This window comes from Pogonomyrmex barbatus, unplaced genomic scaffold (genome assembly GCF_055798465.1).
Source record: "Pogonomyrmex barbatus isolate J1 unplaced genomic scaffold, ASM5579846v1 scaffold9, whole genome shotgun sequence".
NCBI classification, from domain to species: domain Eukaryota; kingdom Metazoa; phylum Arthropoda; class Insecta; order Hymenoptera; family Formicidae; genus Pogonomyrmex; species Pogonomyrmex barbatus.
The window spans coordinates 6630120-6648878 of record NW_028297193.1 but is presented as its reverse complement, the minus strand read 5'-3'; the positions used below and the strand labels follow the sequence as shown (position 1 = coordinate 6648878).

Below are 18759 nucleotides of genomic sequence, written 5' to 3'. Positions count from 1 at the left end.
GTGCGCGCGAAGCTCGCGGCCGCGCGCGCTGATTGGTCGAACGGCGCCGCCGTAACCAATCGCGATTCCGCACATTTACCTACTCTCATACACACCCGCCGCTCACTTCACGCCGCCGTTGCCGTCACCGCGACCACCACCGTTGCTCCTGCTCCTGCTGCTGCTGCTGTTGCTGCTGCTGTGTGAAGGCTACGGTGAAAAAAATTGGTTCGCGCACGCCGTTCGGTGCGATCACGGTGATGCTGCGAAGGTTCTGCCACGAATCTACCCTTTTTGTCCTGATGCAATAGAGCTTACTAAACTCTTATAATGTAATCTAAAGATATTTTTTCCTACAATTGGTATGGTATCTCGTTTTTCATTTATTTAAAAAAATTTTTTTAAATTCGTGAACATACTTTCAACTTTCTAGACCGATTGTATTCTATTTTGAAAAAAAGTAAAGTTTAGTTACAACTTAATTACCTTCGAAATTCCGTGAATAGATTCCAGAAATAAAAATTGGTCAGATACAAAATACCCAGAGATTGTAAGCTACGAACTAGGTATGACTCTGAAAAATTTCAATAACCTGGTTCATTCGAAGCCACGCGAGCACATCTTCGCTCGAAGAATATTCGTGACAATCGCATGAAATCAGCTGCTGAAAATTACCTCTGAAACAGAAGTGACAATTCAAAGTGGTATATCTGATCATCCTATCGGTGCCCGCGCGCACAGTAATCGCGACCCTAATAAAATAAGTAGAATTTTATATCAGTACTCAAATCAGACGTTGGCAAGAGAAATTGTATCTCTGACGTCGTCGGTGAGTAATGTATTCGGATTTTCAGATATAATAGCGTAGTCTCTTAGCATAATAACGACCCCGCGATCCTAACCGCGGCGTGTTGCACTTTATCATGCATAAACGTTCGGCCAATCTCCATACGGTTACCGCCTCGTTTCATGCCGTTACTTCGATAACGGCATCGATTCGACTCGCCATCGAGTCCGATCTCGTTAAGCCGATCGCGCGCGCAAAGTTACATAAAAGCATAAGCGTCTCGATCAATAAGATACGTAGCATAAGTCCAACTAAGCGATACAGCTCATGTTAGCCATTTGCTTCTACAGCATCATACTTTGGATTATGCGCCAAGCTTTCATCTCTATTTAAATTTATTGACCTTTAACGATGAAAAATTTCAACTCCTACGTTTCATTTGGTGAAAATGTCGAGGTATTAATATTTCTCATTTCAAATGAAATGTTTCTTCACAAATTAATCTGCTGAAACAATTACCTAATGTTACCAATTTATTTAATTTCAGAGCGTCTGTACTATCTGTAAAAACTTACTATTTGAAAAACCTGAAATTTATTTATGAAAGAAATTAGGATTCTCAAAAAATTTTATTGAAAACTAAGGAACTTTTTTGAAATTGCTTTTCGTAATATTTTATCTTTGCATTATAATCAGGAGTTTACTGATTATAAAATAATTAACTTAAATTATCAACGATAACAATAAACCTGTCTAGAATCATCTCAGAACATGCATTCGTCAGAGCATACTGATTTTATGATTAATCCTAATATTGAAGATAACAATTTCATGTTGGGCGCAATTTCGCTTAATAAAGATGAATATTTATTTTAACAGCTTTATAAAAGTTGAATTTTGTATCGGTTATGCATTATATAATTTTTTTGTTTGTAGCTTTTAAAAATAAAGTTTGAAAATTTTATGTAATATAAAATATTTATTTTTTAAAATCCTTACAGTTTCTTTCAAAATTTTTCAAATTTATTGAAACTCGAATAAGTCTTAATTTTATTTTATGATTTATGAACTTTTATCAATGGGAAATATCAAGAATTTTGCAACAAATATATATTTATTTAGTGTGCAAAATAAAGATATACTTAAAATACTTTCATTTTACCTAATTTTTAACAAATTGCCTTGAAAATCAGAGAATTTTTTTCAAATTTAAATGGATACTCTGTAACTTAACATTTTGACAGAAACTTAATGAAATTGTATTAATACAATTAAATAAAAAAATACAATATAGACAAAAAAATCTTTTGTTAAAATTTTTACAATTAACGGAAATTTATCGCCAAGAAAACATGATTTAAAATTAAATTTAAGCAGCGTTATTTATCTATTTTCTAAGTCAAATGTGAAATGTTATAAATATTCGGGGAGATGGTACATCCCAGATATTCTGATGCATAACAAAGTCTCAGGTGCAGATAGATGAAGGAAAAGAAAAGAACTCTTGAGACATACATCGGACAATGGGAAGCATTAAAATCCGTTTAATCTGATAAACGATACCGAGCTAATCGCCGGACAAACGAAGAACAGAGCCTTCGTCTTCGGCACACGTTTCCCTTTCTCCCATCCGTTTTTCCCATCACCGTGACCCACTTACGTTGTCGTCGGGACGAGGAGTAAAGAAAACCCAGGAATGGAAGAACGAGTCGAATGAAATGAAGAACGCGCGAACGGGAATAAACAGCAGGTATGTATGCGAAATACATACGTTCTTTTTTTCTTCTCGATATTCAAATCAGAGAGAAGCGAAAAGAAACGAGACAAAAAGAATATTCTTAATATTTATCTATCTACTTAATGTGTAAGAAGTGCGTATAAACATATGTATTAAAATAGTTGAAAATGAATAAATATTATATCCGCAATATGAAAAGTTATGAGGTTATGAAGTTATCATTATATTCATGAAAAGTCGATCTTTCTTAGGAAGTGATTCTGTTACACAATTTGACTTTCATGCAATGAAAATAAAAACGTCATCAATCACGATATATTCATAGTTGGTCAAAGTGATACGTCATAATAAAACAGATTATTTTATTAATTTATTTTATTAATTAAAAGATATAAAAGTTACAAATTAAAACAGCCAAATTTAAGTAATTTTAGTAACAATTTTATTAAATGCAAATAGCAAATATTAAACTAAAATATTCATTGTATAAAATGATCTTTACGTTAAATCATCCTTTTTCATTTTCATTCGTTAAGATGATTGGAATAATTTATTGAGGAAACTCAAGTTGTCGATAGACGATAATAATTTCCTTGTTCTCTCCAAGAAACGTTTGCCGTCGGCGAGTACGTTCCTCGACGTTATTTTTAGACCCAGAAATTTATTACGTACGTGCACAAAGCGATATGTAACTAAATTCTGCGAATGACACAAAGATCATCGCAATTGTGATTTTGGAAATACACGCTTATAAGATTTACAATTTTCTATTTATTTACTTTTCAATATATTGAAGTAATATCAAATATCAAATAAATAATTTGTTTTAATTATATTATATTATATTAAATTATTAAAATTACAGAAAGTATTTACGAACGGAAATGTATACCTAAGATATTTCATTGTTATATGTTATTTTATTCTATCTTTGTATACGTTATACATTTACATTTGCTAGCAGTGCAATTGCGTAATAATAGCTGGAGTCTGCCATATCCGCGAGCAAATATTAACCTCTTTGAGTACATCGGCTGTGGAAATATGTATATAATTATTAAGTTCGCGTTATTTTGTCGCGGACATTATTAAAATGTATTATGCGAAATGAAGAATTAAAAAAGTCAAATCTTTACGAAAAATGAAATGTACGATGCAGGATATAAAATGGAGTGACGAAATTTCTGGATGATTTGGTAAGATTATTTAATTATTAAATAATGGAAGATAATTAATAGATAATTAATATGTGCATTCTGGATAGTCAAGAGTAGAGATTTTAACTTTCCTGTCGTTAAAATAAAGAATTGATTTTTCACGTATATAAATGCAATTTTTGATATAAGCACGTATGTTATTATAATACAATGTAATATAACACTGCATTTAGCATTGTTTTCGCATAATTGTAGAAAATATGTGCGCAAAGAGCTATGAATCTTAGAATCATAGTTGAGTATATTAAATAATACATAATTCTTCTTCAATTTCCCTAAATTTGATTATTTTTAAGAGCGACATATCACAAATATAGAGTATATTAAATAATACATATTCTTCTTCAATTTCTTTAAATATGATGATTTTTATAGGCGATATATCACAAATATTGAAATATTGCAATATACATGAACAATAGGCGTATCTTCCATTTTGAGCATGCTTCGAACCGCGCCGGGACGAATTAACTGTGCGTCTAATAGTTTCTTTAACGATCCAATTAAACGTAAGTACCACTAAATAATTAGTGGCTGAATTTCCACCATAGCGGTACGGTTTATCGTTACACATTAAATACACAAGGGAGTTATCTCTGCAGTGTACACAATACACACGTATACAATACCTAATAAAACTTTATTCTCAATATTATTTTCGTGATTATACTCCGATTATTTTTTTCCGCAAATTCGCAATAATACTATTTTTAATCACGCTATTATTATCACATTAATAATTGATCTAATTTCACTTCTCGATTCTCATAAGATATTTGATCATTTGCTCAACTAATAAATAAAATAAAACCAGTAAAGAATATATGCAGGAATCTCTGAATAACTCTGTTTAGTTGTAATGATCACTTTAAAGTATTTGCTCAAATTCTAAAAAGAATTCCCTGAGAATTCTTTAATTTTCAAGGTAATTTGTTAAAAATTCCAAGTAAACTAAAAAATATTTTTAATCTTGTAAATAAATATATATTTATTGTGCAAAATCCTTAGTATTTTTATTCACAAAATAAAAAAATTACTCGAGTTTCAATAATCAAATTTGAAAAATTTTGAAAAAAATTAAAGACTCTAAAAAATAAATATTCTATATTGCATAAAAATATTTTTAAAATCTTATCTTTAAAATATACTAACAAAAATTATATAATGCATAACTAACACAAAATTTAAAATTATTAAAATAAATATCGGTTAATATAAATATTTTATAAAACTTAAAATAAATATCCGTTTTCATTAAACAAAATTGCACTTAACACAAAATCGTTGTCTTTAATACTGAATATTGAATTAATCGTGAAATCAAATCCTCTGATGTTTCAAATGGATAAGTCCATTGTGATTGTTAATTCAATCCGCAAATTCCCGATTAAAACATTAAAATAAAATATTAGAAAAAGCAACTTCAAAAAATTTCCTGATTTTCAATAAAATTCTTTGAGACTTCTCCAATTTTTTAAGACAAGCGAATTCTCTAAAAATTTCAGATTTCCCAGATTTTATTAGATAATAAACATCCTGCACTTAGATCAAAAAAAGCGAAAAAGATAGACACATGTAGTACAAGTAAGATCTGATTTCTTCTTCTAGCCTCTTCTCCAAAGCAATGAAATTTAATAACCATTTTAAAAACTAACGTATCTTAGGCCGCATCTTAGGTCGTAATATTATTCTCTTCTTTTTATATTTGTTTAATTTAATTCCGTGCGCGAAAAAACCTAACCCTTTCGCGTCCCATTTCTATAATCGCGAAATGGAATTTTGCGCGTTCTCGCGCCGGCCAGGCGAGGAAAGTTCGTAAGATGAAGAAATAAGGACGGCTCTTCCATCAGCCGGTGGACGAGTCCAAGCTGACATGCACACGAGCGTAAAAGAGAAAAAAAAAAAAAAAAAAAAAACAAGACGGAGAACGCTCATCCTCACTTTACGACTCGATCCGAAAGTTGCAAGGCCAAAAACGCAGAGGAACAAGAGAAGAAAAAAAACTGACGAAAGGGAAGGAGCAAACGAAGAAAAGAGACGGAGTATATCCAGGCACTCCCTTCTGAGATGACATCCCTCCGCGACCTTAGAACCGAGGCTGACCTTGACCGTGTCAACCCCCACCAGAGCGCCTTGTGCGTCCCGGCTGCTCCACAGCTCTCTGCGTAACGCCGATTCGCCATCCTCGCTGCCTCTTTTCTCTCACTCGCTCTTTCTCTCTCTCTCCTCAGCCCAGCAACGCAGTCGCGTCATATTATGTGAGCGCCGTGTTGCTCGGCGCTGCCGCTGCCGCCGCCGCCGCCGCTGCTGCTGCTGCTGCTGCTGCTGCTGCTGCTGCGGGCATCCTCGCTGCATCGACCGGTCATAAGCGAGCACCCGGTTCCATCCCTCTCTTTCGAAAGAGAAACAGTCGGAGGGAAGAGGAAGAGGAAGAAAGACAGAGAAGCGATCTCCCGCTCTCTTACCCTCTTCTCCCTTGTTCTCGACATTCTCGTTTTCCGACGCTCGCTCGTCAGCCAGCGATGGGCACTACCCAATTATCGACTTGGAATTTACAATCGTACGCGGAGAGGAGCACTCACTGATCGATATACGCCGTGTGTGGTAATAGCGTATTTTATCGAATGTCGGATGAAAGATGACGCGGGAGAGGGAGGGAGAGAGGGAGGGAGGGGGAGGGGGAGAGAGAGAGAGAGAGAGAGAGAGAGAGAGAGAGAGAGAGAGATGATAGGAGGAAGAGCATCCTGGACTACACGAATGGACCTGTCGCCAACAATCTGGGTTATCTAAATCGGAAACAGCAATCTTCGATTTGTAATATTATAGTATTATAGTTTTGTCTGTAATATACATTTAGAATTACATGATATATGTATATGTACGACATACTTCTCTATAAAGAAATAATTGTTAGATTTTAGGGGCGAGAGAAAAAGAGATTTGAAATCTTTCGCACACAATTTGGATTATCTAAACTAATCTAAAATTACAATACGTCAACCTTCCTTAATTTCTCGATTATCGTAACTTTATTTATGATACATTCTTATAATTTTTATATTACAGCATAATTAACGGTCATTTATATTACGTTAACAAAGAAGTCTACTTCGGTCAAAAAGACGTGCTTTTATTTCTTTTCTAGTATTTGTAAAATGAGACATTTGAAGAAAAAAATAATCAGTAAAACAGAAACATGCCAAACATTGTACTGCAGCTACATGCAAAATTTTTTTTTTTAATTAATGATTCAAAAATGTCATACAACATCCAACATTTCAAAAACAATTAATATAACGAATATTTGAATCTTGTATTATGAACTAAACTAGTTTTTCTCGGTTGGCGAATTCTACCAAGTTCTATCATTCTAAATATACATTTTTTAAAAAGAGAGCAATTTAATATATCGATAATGTTATGCGACAAGGTTGATGGGACGAGGTATACACAGCGAAGATCCAATATTTCGGCGGAGAATTCGGTCATGGTCGCCTCCTCCGATCTACGTCGCTCTGCAAATTCCACTCTCTCGTGCTGCATGAGCGAGTAAAAACGCAGAATGGAAAAAGCCGCGATTATTAGATCCGTGTAGTCCTTCGAGACGAATAGAGAGATATCGATACTTGATATACACAAACGTGAATTTACAAATTTCTTCCAGAAGAAAAAAACCGTGATTATAAAACCGGATTATAAAAATTAAATAATCAACGATAAATGTATATGTTTATTTCAATTAAAATTGAAATTCTTACAACAATAGTCGTTTTAAAAATGTATGATAGCATTTTACTAATTAAGTGACCATTTCCACTCGAGAAAGTTTAAATAATAAGTTAAAATAATAAAATAATAAAAATGTTAAAATAATATTAAAATAATAAAAATGATCATTATTAAATTACAGAATAAAATGCAAATATTATATCTAATATTTATTTTAATATTCAGTTTTAAATAAATTAATAAATTAATAAAGAAAAGAATTTATAGAACATGGCAAAGAAGTTCTTTTAATTTTATTATCCCAACCTATAAAATGATCTATAAAATAAAATCTATAATATAAAATTTGTACTTTGGATAATTTTTTATTGGCAAAATTAGAGACATTCTGTAACTTTTACATTTATATTATAAATAATAGTAATAAGTATTAACATTGCTTTCTTAAAAGAAAAATTAAATTATTACTAAAACCAAATATTACGATTGAAATTTAATAACATGAAATTATGAGCTTAGGCACCTTGGCTTATAATCGCCATATTGATTTGTGATTTTAAAATGTATGATTTTTTATTATATATTTTTATTCATATTATGCACGGTTTATTCGATGTTGTGCGTTGAAGTCAAATTTCAAAATATGGATTCAAATAGAATTGACATTCTTCCAAATTCAAATATTTAAAATCAATACTTTCTTAAACTTATATGGTGAACTATATGGTGATGAACTATAAGAAATTTATAATCTACTTGTCCATTGAAAATTTTAGTTTACATTAATATCTTTTTTTTTCATATTCTTGTAATATAAGAGATATTGTAATAGATAAAGGGCCAACGCATACACTGTTTTGGACATGAACATGGACACGAATATGTATATTTTATAATAATTAAATGTTCCATATTCTTTTTAAAGGAGCAGAAATTAAAGATGTTCTGGTTATATGGTCCCAGACAAAAGTTACTTCAATTTGAAATTAATGAAATTCTATGTCAATGGATGCTTTCCATTTAGTGACATAAATCGACACAAGTATCATTCTATCTTTCTTAATATTCAATATTTAACAAAGACAAAATGATACTTGTATCGACTTGTGTCACTAAATAGAAAATAACTTTATAAGTTAAGATATGCACCATACATACTAATATCGTGTAAAGGACTTAAATAATGGTAATTAATATAATATGTGACACTACAGTTGAGTATATTTGTATATTTTGCAATTTTTATAATCGTCGGAAAAAAAACTTTTAGACATGAATTTTACCTGTAATCAACTGTAGGAAACGAAAAAACGTGGCATATTGATAATATTTAATGTATATAAAATATTAAATGATACTTAAAAACACATAAGATATAAGTAAACAAATGTAATTGACATATTTGTCGGAATTTTGCGCTGCTTCATCATTAATCTCAATAACAGATTGAATCAATATTAATGTGAATTAATATTTTTTTTTTTTTAGACGTTGCTCAGTATTTTATTATAGAAATATTGCTCAGTATTTTATTTATTTTACAAAGTTTCAGAATATTGCTTTTGTTGTTTTTTTATAATTTCATTGATATAAGAATTATGGAAACATGCTGTTATTCCATAAGAACTTATGCAAAATTAAAAATTCATAAATAATTCATGAACCAGTTAGAGAATCGATCGAGGTTTTAGATATGTGTTCAGATAATAAATAGAAACAATTTATTAAATTTTCAAGGTATTGTCAATGTTAGAATGTTAACGTCAGTATAGCCTTAATATAATATTATCACACTATTAACTTTTTGATACACATAATACACACAATTGTTAAGTGATCTGCGTCATTGTCATTACAGCTGCTCACGAAGCGCAATGAGAGAACACGGAAAAGAGTAAATAAGTTTCGAAAGATTCGAATGTCAACTTAATTTGCCTTTTTCAGAAATGGATTTTCTCAAAAATAGTTCAGTACGGTAAATTGGCTTAAAAATTCATATATATAAACAAAATGTATTAATGAGCATATTAACAAAATAGTGATCTTTGAATTTCTAACATACATCTTTAAAAGTCGACAAAAAAGACTATGGAAATCTCTGTCTCTTAGATAAATTCTCGTTCACCTGTACGGCTAAAATATTAAGAAATTTGCAATGTAATTACGATATTCATAATCGGAATAATCATCTGCAGGTTGCTACAGAGCGATTTAAAAAAAAAAAAGCAAGAATAAATACTTCGTTTTAATATGTTATTAGATTTGCACTATTAGTGCAATAAGGTGCTGATACTTTTATAAATTTTTAAGAGCCAAATTGCGGTTCTTTTTAAGATTCAAAATTCGGCTCTATAATAAATCGGCTTTATAATAAATACGTAAAAAAAAATCTCGTGACAAAATATTCTTGTATGAAGTGAAATATGATTACTTATGTATCTGCACTCTAGATAAGAAATAAATAATCATTTATCAGAGTTGAATAAGTTAATATTATTCTTTAACTAATTAAGTTAAAGTTAATGACTGATAAAATTAATTTAAATACGTTAAAAAAATCAACAAAAATTAACTCAGTTAAAATTAAATTAAGTTAAAAGTTAATTTTAAAAGGCATTATTTATATTAAATTAAAATGTTTAATTTTATAATATTTTAAAATATTCTAAAAAACAAAACATTTACAACAGAGATCATTAAATAAATTTTAATAGCTTATAAATTAAGTTTGTACGAAATGACAAAAAAATATCGTTATTTTTTTTATATGGGAATACGTTTTTCCTTTTGCAATTTTTTCGTCTACATAAAAAAAAATTAATTTGGGAAAAAAGTTAACAAGTTAAAACTTATGTATTTTAAATATAAATTAAAGGTATAAATTAATTCATTTAAAATTAATTAAATTAAGTTAAAAATTATTAATTTTTTAACTTTATTAGTTAACTTTTAACTTTATAATTAATTACTAGCAAACCGATAACAATTTAATTATTAATTATTAATTATCTTAAATAACATAATTATTTAAGAATTAAATTGCAAAATCTAGCAATGTTTTGATTGAAGCAGAAATTGAGGCAAGATTCATAGCTTTATAACACATACAAAAAAAAAAATTCATATCAAAATATTACTTCTACGAGATGAAATATCGTTGCACTCAAACAAGTATCTGTGTAGATTATTCATAGATAAGAAATAGATAATCTTATTACAGTTGACTCGTCATTTCTGCCGATCCTTGAGAAACAGCAAATTTTTTTGTTTACGAAATCAAGATCGAATTTTTTGGAATTACAAAATACAAAATACAATTCCTTACAATCGTAAAGAACTTTGAAAAGTTTTGGCAAAAATAATTCATATACGTATTGCAAAAATAATTCATACGTATTGCAAAAAGAGAAAGAGAAATAAAAAGAAAAAAAAGAATAAAATTTTGATCTTATCTTACTAGTCAACAGTTTCTCCTCTTAAGCTCTGCGCACAAGGAAGAATATTAGAGAGGGGAATAAGTATTAAATTTAAAAAATAAAAATTAGAAATAAAGATTAAACATAACATAATACAAGTAAATATAAGATATAGCTCTATATATATATATATATATATATATATATATATATATATATACGTATATTTACTTATGTATTATGTATTATGTACGTTTAATCCCCATTCCTAATTTTTATTTTCCAAATTGAATATTTATCTCTGTTCCTAATATTTCCCCCGTGGTACGTACGCCTTTAGTAATCGCTATTGTCAACATTTGAATAACCCGCCAGAGATACAATCGATACGATCAATCGAGTCGATCGACGAGCCTGAGCGAGATCAGCATTGCGCGCGAAATCCTTTTCCCCGATGTTGTTCCAGCCGTCAGTCGCGACCGTCACAACAGCGAAGGAAACGAAGGAAAAATTCATTTCATCGCGAGATCAAAGAGTTCAAGAGCGCTCAGCTGTCACACCATGTGCTCGCTCGTGCCGGCGCTATCGGCAAGGTCGACGAGCAACGGCTCACGAGACGCTGGCGATTTGACAATGGAAATAGGGCAATGGAAATGGCATCGCCACGACAAGACAAGGCGCGAATGCGTCGAAACGTAAACTCTGACGTGGACTCACCCCTGTCAAATTTCTTGCCTTCTGGATCAATGTCCTTCACGTTGAAAATATCCTCGAACAACACGCCCGCCATGTTGAAGACACGACTGCACCGCACTCTGATGTCGGATAGATCAAATGCAACCAGGTACGTATAGATAACTCCAAGATCCACTATCGGTGCTTTCCATTTAGTGACACAAGTCGACGCAAGTGTCATTTTGTCCTTGTTAATCATTGAAAGCCAAGAAAGATAGAACGGTACTTGTGCCGACTTGAGTCACTAAATGGAAAGCACCCAATCTCGAACTCTGAACTTGAATTCTACGACGTTTATTACAGGGATGTATTTGAATTCCCCCAATGCTCCCATGTGTCATTTTATTCTTGTTTAATGTTCGGTAAGGCACCCGAGAAATATATCAGGACATGAAAACAATTACAAAAATCAATTAGATGGATTCGATATTTTCGAAAAAATTTTACAAAGTAAATTTTGATATTTTATATACAGATAATAATAATAATTTGTTTCATCTTCTTTCTAATTAATATTTAATTAATCTATTAATTTATTAATATTCAAAAATTCATATTAATTCATATTAATCTAATATTTTGTCGTTATTAAAGAGATTTTTAGTTTCATAGTTCGATATAGCAAATTTCAAATTATAAAAATTTGGAATTGCATATCTTGAATTTCTTGAAAAATTTTTGAAATCATAAATGGTCCTTGCCACTATGTCTCTTCGATACCTCACCGATTTTTCGGATTTTTAATTTTCACAATTTGAAAATATAAAAAATTCGGAAGTAAAATTTCATAAGCTTAGATTTTGGCATTATCATTTTCAAACTTGAAATTGTATAAATTGTTATTCTTAGAATTTTTCTTAATTTGGTGTATAAGAATGAGATAGAATAAAATAGATGGATAGAAAATATAGATGATAGGTAAATAGAGAATAGATAGAAGAGAAGATATATTTACAACACATAAATATTTTGTACTAATGTTCATTTTATTATATTTTTAAAATTACAAAATATTATTCATCATTAATAATACATAATATATATATAATACATACATGTAAATATACATATAAAAACCTTTCATCAATGAATATCCAATTTCCGCGAAATGAATAAACAATCTTTCATCTGTATTTTACGCGCTATTAACATAATCGTGATATGCAATTCGTGATACCGATATCGATCACGACGATTTCGAAAATAAAAAGCTTACAAATGTCCAGGAATCATCTGCATGAGGAAATAATTCCAAACTGAGATTCGATGCAATTAAAAATACTGAATTACCCGTATGTGGCCTTGATACTCGCGAACACGCCAACAGGAGGAGTCACTAAGCGAACTGTGTCAGTTTTTACGCAGCATTGCTGTGCGAATTTTATATATTTATAAGCGATTGACCGAAATTCAGTACGTCGATGTAAAGACCACGATGTATTGACGCGACATTACGTAAAATTAAAAATTTCATAATCTGGCGCAATATGAAAAATATACTAAAACGCTCACGTAAACATTAATCTCTAGGTACTTCCGACACTCAATATTAAAAAAAAAAAAACTATTTCATAATTATTCGAGATATTTTTTTTATCAACAATTATTATTACACTTTTTTAAAAAATGTTAATGTACAACATATGATGAACTTGTTGACTATTACTTACATTAAACGTTATGTTAGGGCATGGATATTTCTGTTGAGTCAAATTACGATTTAATAACTCTTGTCATATCTCTTGGTAGAAATAAAATCAAATATCGACTGTTTCTTCTCGTGGAGAACTTAGTTTCCGGTCAGTTCCGGTCACATGATTAAATTCGCGACAGAATTATAAATTCATTATTTACACAATAGAACGCAAATATTTTGCATTTTATTTACAATTTTAGAAATTGTATAGCCTAAGATATTTAAATAAATAAAATTATATTATTATATAATTCCATTATATCTTTTCTTCATTTACTTTGTCAACTTTTTAAAAATCAGATAATTTCTAGACAGAATTTAATAAGAAATCATTTATTTATATATATAATTTAACCATTTATTTAATATTAAGGAACAGTACTCTCCTTTCTCCTCTGTATTAAAAAAAATTAGGAATTTGTATTATTTTTAATTTTTATTTTAAAAAATAAAAATTTTCTAATCTATATATGTACATACATTACCAAATAATTATAAATGTTTTACTCTTGATTATAGTGATTTTTCGCTATCACTTTTTTCATTTTCCTCAACATTTATCTCTATCCCTTCCAATTTTTGTTTGAATTGTTTAATATATTTAAGCAGTCGTTTATCATATTCCATTACCTGTCAAGTATTAAAGCATAATTAATACACACCTATTAAAATATACTCAAATTATAAATAATTCAATGATTAATAATTCAATCGCTAAACTATATGAAAGATTTGACGCAGAAATATAAACAAAATTGACATACTATTTTTGTAACTTTCTTAATGGCTTTCTGCAGATTTTGTTTTGACGTATCATCCTCGATTTGAATGCATAAATTTGTCAAAGATCTAATAAGAATTTCTTGATCTATCTTGCTCTCTGGATTTAAGATCTCTGCCAATATAGCAAAAGCAAGATTGTTATGCGTATAAAATGTTTGTCTGCTAGCCTTTTGGCACCCTCGTCCAGTTAAACTCAATATGAATCTGGATACATGAAAGGCATCAATTTCCCGAAGGGGACTAATGTCTGGTGCGTCACAAAGAACTCGCAATGTCGGAAAGTATGCGTTTTCGAGCATTTCTAGAGCATCAGGTACATGTATTATAAAGGAATCAAAAAAAGCACTTAAACATTGACGAAGATAAACGTCGTCATTATTGACCGGATTGTAGCACATAATTATTAGGCGCGATATCAGACTACTACTATTGATCCGTTGATTGAGTAACAATTTGCAAAATCCTTCCCCTGTGATAGTACGCAAATCCTGATTCTGCAAATTATCATATATAATTAGACAGATAAATAGACATCTTATTCAATTTTAATATTCAATTTAAAAATTGTTATTTACCTTATTGTTTAATAAGTCTGTTAAGATTTTAATGAGATTACAAGAGCCTTCCTCCATTTCATCTCGTTTATCAAGAGAAGTATCACTATCATTATGTGTGTAAAGTGAACGAGTTTTTTCAGATCTATTTTGCACAGAATTCTCTTCCGGAGATTGCAAAATATCAAAATATCTTAACCCATACATGAGTAAGAGATCAAATATTACCTTCAAGGAAGTTATCCATATCTCTTGATCGTCTTGTTCAAGAGAAAATTGATAAAAAAATATCATTATGTGTTTCTTGGCCAATTCTTTATCCAAGATGCAATAGACACCTAATGTCTTTAGTGCTAATACATGTACGCTATCATCAGGATGCTGAAATTATAAATTAGATTAAACTATGATGAGTGTTTTATTCTTTTATAATAAACTACCATATTAAAAGTTCTTGTTATATATAATGTTATATAATGAAGTAAGTGTACACTTACATCAAGGCTACTTAAAACAAAATCCAATAAACCTCTAAGTACAGGCGTTAACGTGCGAATAGATTGCATCGCGACGCATAAGATATTAAGGCATTTCATCATAGTTGTGGTATCAGTCTTCTCTTCCCTCATATTATCCTCGATTCTTACAGCTTCGGGTACTTTAAATAAACGATTTATCTCCTCTTTCAAAACATTGATCCTTTCTTTAAGATTATCAGCTTGTAAAAACTTTTGTTCCTTGATCGCTTCATATAACTCCTCTTCGAGCTCTAACACTTCAACTTTTAATCTTGTTTTCTAGAATTAAATTTGAAAAAAAGAAAAGAATTTATAAATACATAATATTGATTCAACATTATATTGCATTTTAATAGGCATACTTTCATGTTGTTCTCATGCTGCTGCTCTGCAGTAATTTGCTGAGTATCTGTGATTTTTTCCAAAGGTAGCCTAATCTCGCTGATAACATTAGCAATAGCATTTAGCATATTGTTGGCATCTGGTATCACTTTCGTTAAATGATTCACTGTACACTCAATTATTTTAGCAGAATAATGATCACTTATTAAACTGTCTATTATCACATTGTTCAGATTTTTTCTGCCTACCTCGTCTGAGAGGTCATACATTGTAGATATTTCAAAAAGTTGTAGTAAAATAAAGTTATGATTCTCTTTTTCCCATGTCTCATATAATTGAGAAGATATTAAAGTGATGAAATCATATATATATTTACAAAATTCCGACAATTCTGGAATTATTAATTCTAACCCTTCGATATAAGAAAGACGCTGAAGATGTTGTATTACACACTTCCAATAAAAAACATTTTCATTTGTTAAACTTGTCAGTGGGATCAATTTTGTATTTTTATCTATTGGCACTTGCTCCAATAAATTTTTTAAATCAGCATTTCTATATAAAAATAATATTTAATAAGATTTTATTTTATCAGAACTTTGTTTTCTTAAAAAAACTTACTTGAATAGTACTTCTAAAGCTGAAGTTGCAGTTTCTGTGTCCATTCCAATATCCAGTGCATGAATCAGATTTATAAACTCTCCCTTGAAATATCTCAGCCATGTTGGTAACAAAACATTATTTATGCATGTTCTGACAATCTCAGATCTATCTTTAAGACCATCCTTCAACAAACGTTCTCTTTGTTTAATAGTCAAGGAACGCACTGTGATTTTACTGATAAATTCATACGCTGCTTTGCGCACCAAATCATCAATGTCTCGTGTTCTCATCAAGGCAGCTTGTAAGGTTTTCTGATTTTTACCCATAGTAGCAAGAACCGCTTTACGAACTGTAGCACTTGGATCTTTGGATATATGAAAGAGATACATTTTTATTACAGGGCATTGTTCGTCCGATGGATCCTGTAATCTATACAAAGCATAAACAGCTTGTGCTCTGACTTTAGGAGACTTGTCCAATAATCGATCCATCATATTAACTGTAATTCGGTCACACAATTTGTCGTCGATGAAAGCATTGTCACCCATAGAGTTTAAAAGCATGTTCAGAAAGTGACATATACGAAATCTTACTCCTTTATCCTTAGCATTGTGCTTTGATAAAAGAAAATCGAATAATTTGCCAAGAAATGGAGAGATTGGTTCTGTAGTTTCATTTTCACTTTCTAAAGATGAATAAAATGTCATACAGAATTTTGCACAAAACTCTAATGTGTTTAAAACAAATGGATGTTGCTGCGGCGTTGAAAGAAGAACCTTTAGATGCCAAATAAAATGTTCCCAGAATGTATTCAAGTCCGTCTAAAAAATAAATAAATTATAAATCATTTATTTTAACAAAATAGTTAGTTATATTAAATATATACAAAAATATTCTAAATCATTACATATCGACTTGAAATGTCAAAAAAAAAAAAAAAAAAAAACTTTGAATTGTATTAAAATCATTATACTCAGGAAATTATGACTGTTTCGTAACAAAAATATTAAATCAAGCTCTTCCAAAAGTGGTGCTCTTCCAAAATCATCTTAGACTCACCCTCTCGTATAATTTTGTCAGCTTCTTCGTGTACTCCGGATGGGCAGTTTTATTAAACTGCACTTTCCTAAATATACCTTTCATATTATCTTTGATTGCCGGAGCCATATTTATCTTTTTAAGTGTAAAAAAAACTCGAGGAAAAGCTTCCAAGCGTCAGACACTCTACGATGTTCCACAAGCGTCAGACATACGTTACTTTTCAAACAAGCGGCAACGCGATTGCACTACCATCTACGGGCGACCAATTAATACTCAAATTAATCGATGAATGATAAAAACCATCGATTAAATTGATCGCCATCTTTTATACTTTACTCAAGTTGTCTCACAATTTCATTCAGTCGTTAAAGTAGGAATCGCTCCAAATTTGTTCACACACATGCATACACACACACACACACACACACACACACACACACACACACACACACACACACACACACACATAATATACATATATACACATGTATACTTTCTTAAAGTGAATAAAATTATGAGGAATATCACGATATTTAAATAGACATCTACATTTTAAATTTGCAATAAAATATATAAAATTATATATTACTTTGACAGATTTATAACAAAATTTATGACTTATGCAAAATATATAGGATTATAAATAAACGCTTCAGGCAAATCGAGAACCGAGATTTAAACATCATATTATAATCTACATCATAGGTTTTTTTTTTTTTTTACACATTTACAAGTCGCAAAAAGATTCTTGAGAATGCTTCTGCCTGTAAATTTGAACAATTCGTTAATATCATTATTTTCTACTTATTTGAATATACTTCTTCTCTATTAATAACAATAATAATAATAATAATTACATGATAAAAGTAATAATACGATAATAACTGCGAGCTCATCGCGTCATTGTTTCTACGATAATTGCAAAACTAGTGCGACACATTCTTACTTATTCAACGATTGCAAAAAACGATGAGAAAAGATAAGGAAAATGGGAGGCTGCATTATTAATTATGTATTTTTTATTTAACATCAAAAGTAATGACACTTGGGTTGTATCAGGTTGCGATGTAATCCACGTGTGTGTTTGTGTACATTGTGTGTGTACATGTGTATGTGTGTAAAAAAAAAAATAAAACTTATCGAATAATTAATTAATTGCGAAAAGGGGGATCGTCAATCAGAAGATAGCTGGTGGAGCGGTGTAATAAAGTGTCTTTTCCGAGCACCTCTCTATATAACCGGTGTCTCTCTCTACACGCGGTGTATAGCGTGTATATAGTATAGTGTAGCACGCGGCATTTTAATCGCAAGAAAAAAAAAAGAGACAAAAGAATATCGGTGAACCCACGACGGAAAAACGTTTCCCTCGCTAACAACGAGATCGCCTTTCGCGGCTGGGCCACCATCGTTCGCGCGCGCGATATCTGTTTATTCGTCTTCAATTATTTAAAATATGTACAATATTAATAAAACGTTGTCCGCCTTCTTTCTTCCCTTTTTCTTCTCTTTTTTTTTTAAGGTTTTTTTTTTTAATCTCTCAATGATTCCGACGCGATATGCGGCGGGCTGTGCAGGCGCGCGGCGTCAAAGTCCAACGGCGATTTTTCCAACAAACGCGAAA

The 18759-nt window shown here is 30.7% G+C and overlaps 2 protein-coding genes and 1 long non-coding RNA gene across 4 annotated transcripts in view; 1 reads left to right on the top strand and 2 right to left on the bottom strand.

Moving 5' to 3' along the window:
- Positions 1 to 11709, bottom strand: part of Rpb8 (DNA-directed RNA polymerases I, II, and III subunit Rpb8) — a 58012-nt gene extending 46303 nt beyond the window's left edge. Inside the window, exon 1 of the mRNA XM_011645037.2 lies at positions 11584 to 11709. Within this exon, the coding sequence (XP_011643339.1) occupies positions 11584 to 11656 (73 nt within the window). The 5' untranslated portion in view covers positions 11657 to 11709. The remainder of the gene's footprint in view (positions 1 to 11583) is intronic.
- LOC148934568 (uncharacterized) lies at positions 89 to 1742 on the top strand. Its single transcript, XR_016141316.1, has 2 exons — positions 89 to 1222; positions 1314 to 1742. It is a non-coding gene; the product is annotated as an uncharacterized LOC148934568 (long non-coding RNA).
- Positions 11710 to 12568: 859 nt separating the features above from the next.
- Cap-G (Chromosome associated protein G) lies at positions 12569 to 17535 on the bottom strand. Of its 2 annotated transcripts, XM_089085030.1 has the most exons (8): positions 17157 to 17535; positions 16116 to 16918; positions 15515 to 16049; positions 15132 to 15431; positions 14656 to 15015; positions 14062 to 14574; positions 13778 to 13927; positions 12569 to 13692 (listed from the first exon to the last, which is right to left on the bottom strand). In XM_089085030.1, exons 1-7 carry the CDS (start codon positions 17262 to 17264, stop codon positions 13811 to 13813), a joined length of 2736 nt encoding a protein of 911 aa, XP_088941156.1. In that variant the 5' UTR covers positions 17265 to 17535; the 3' UTR covers positions 12569 to 13692; positions 13778 to 13810. The 2 variants fall into 2 exon arrangements, with proteins under 2 accessions (XP_088941156.1, XP_011643340.2); XM_011645038.3 differs by having other exon boundaries at positions 12569 to 13927.
- Between the last annotated feature and the right edge of the window lie 1224 nt (positions 17536 to 18759).

What these genes read in the sequence shown, in the direction of transcription:
- Cap-G (XM_011645038.3), bottom strand. Translation starts at nt 17,264, where the DNA reads ATGGCTCCGGCAATCAAAGATAATATGAAAGGTATATTTAGGAAAGTG. An exon ending in TGACAAAATTATACGAGAGG is followed by an intron (nt 16,919 to 17,156) that starts GTGAGTCTAAGA and finishes TTTATTTTTTAG; the next exon opens with ACGGACTTGAATACATTCTG. An exon ending in GCTTTAGAAGTACTATTCAA is followed by an intron (nt 16,050 to 16,115) that starts GTAAGTTTTTTT and finishes ATTTTTATATAG; the next exon opens with AAATGCTGATTTAAAAAATT.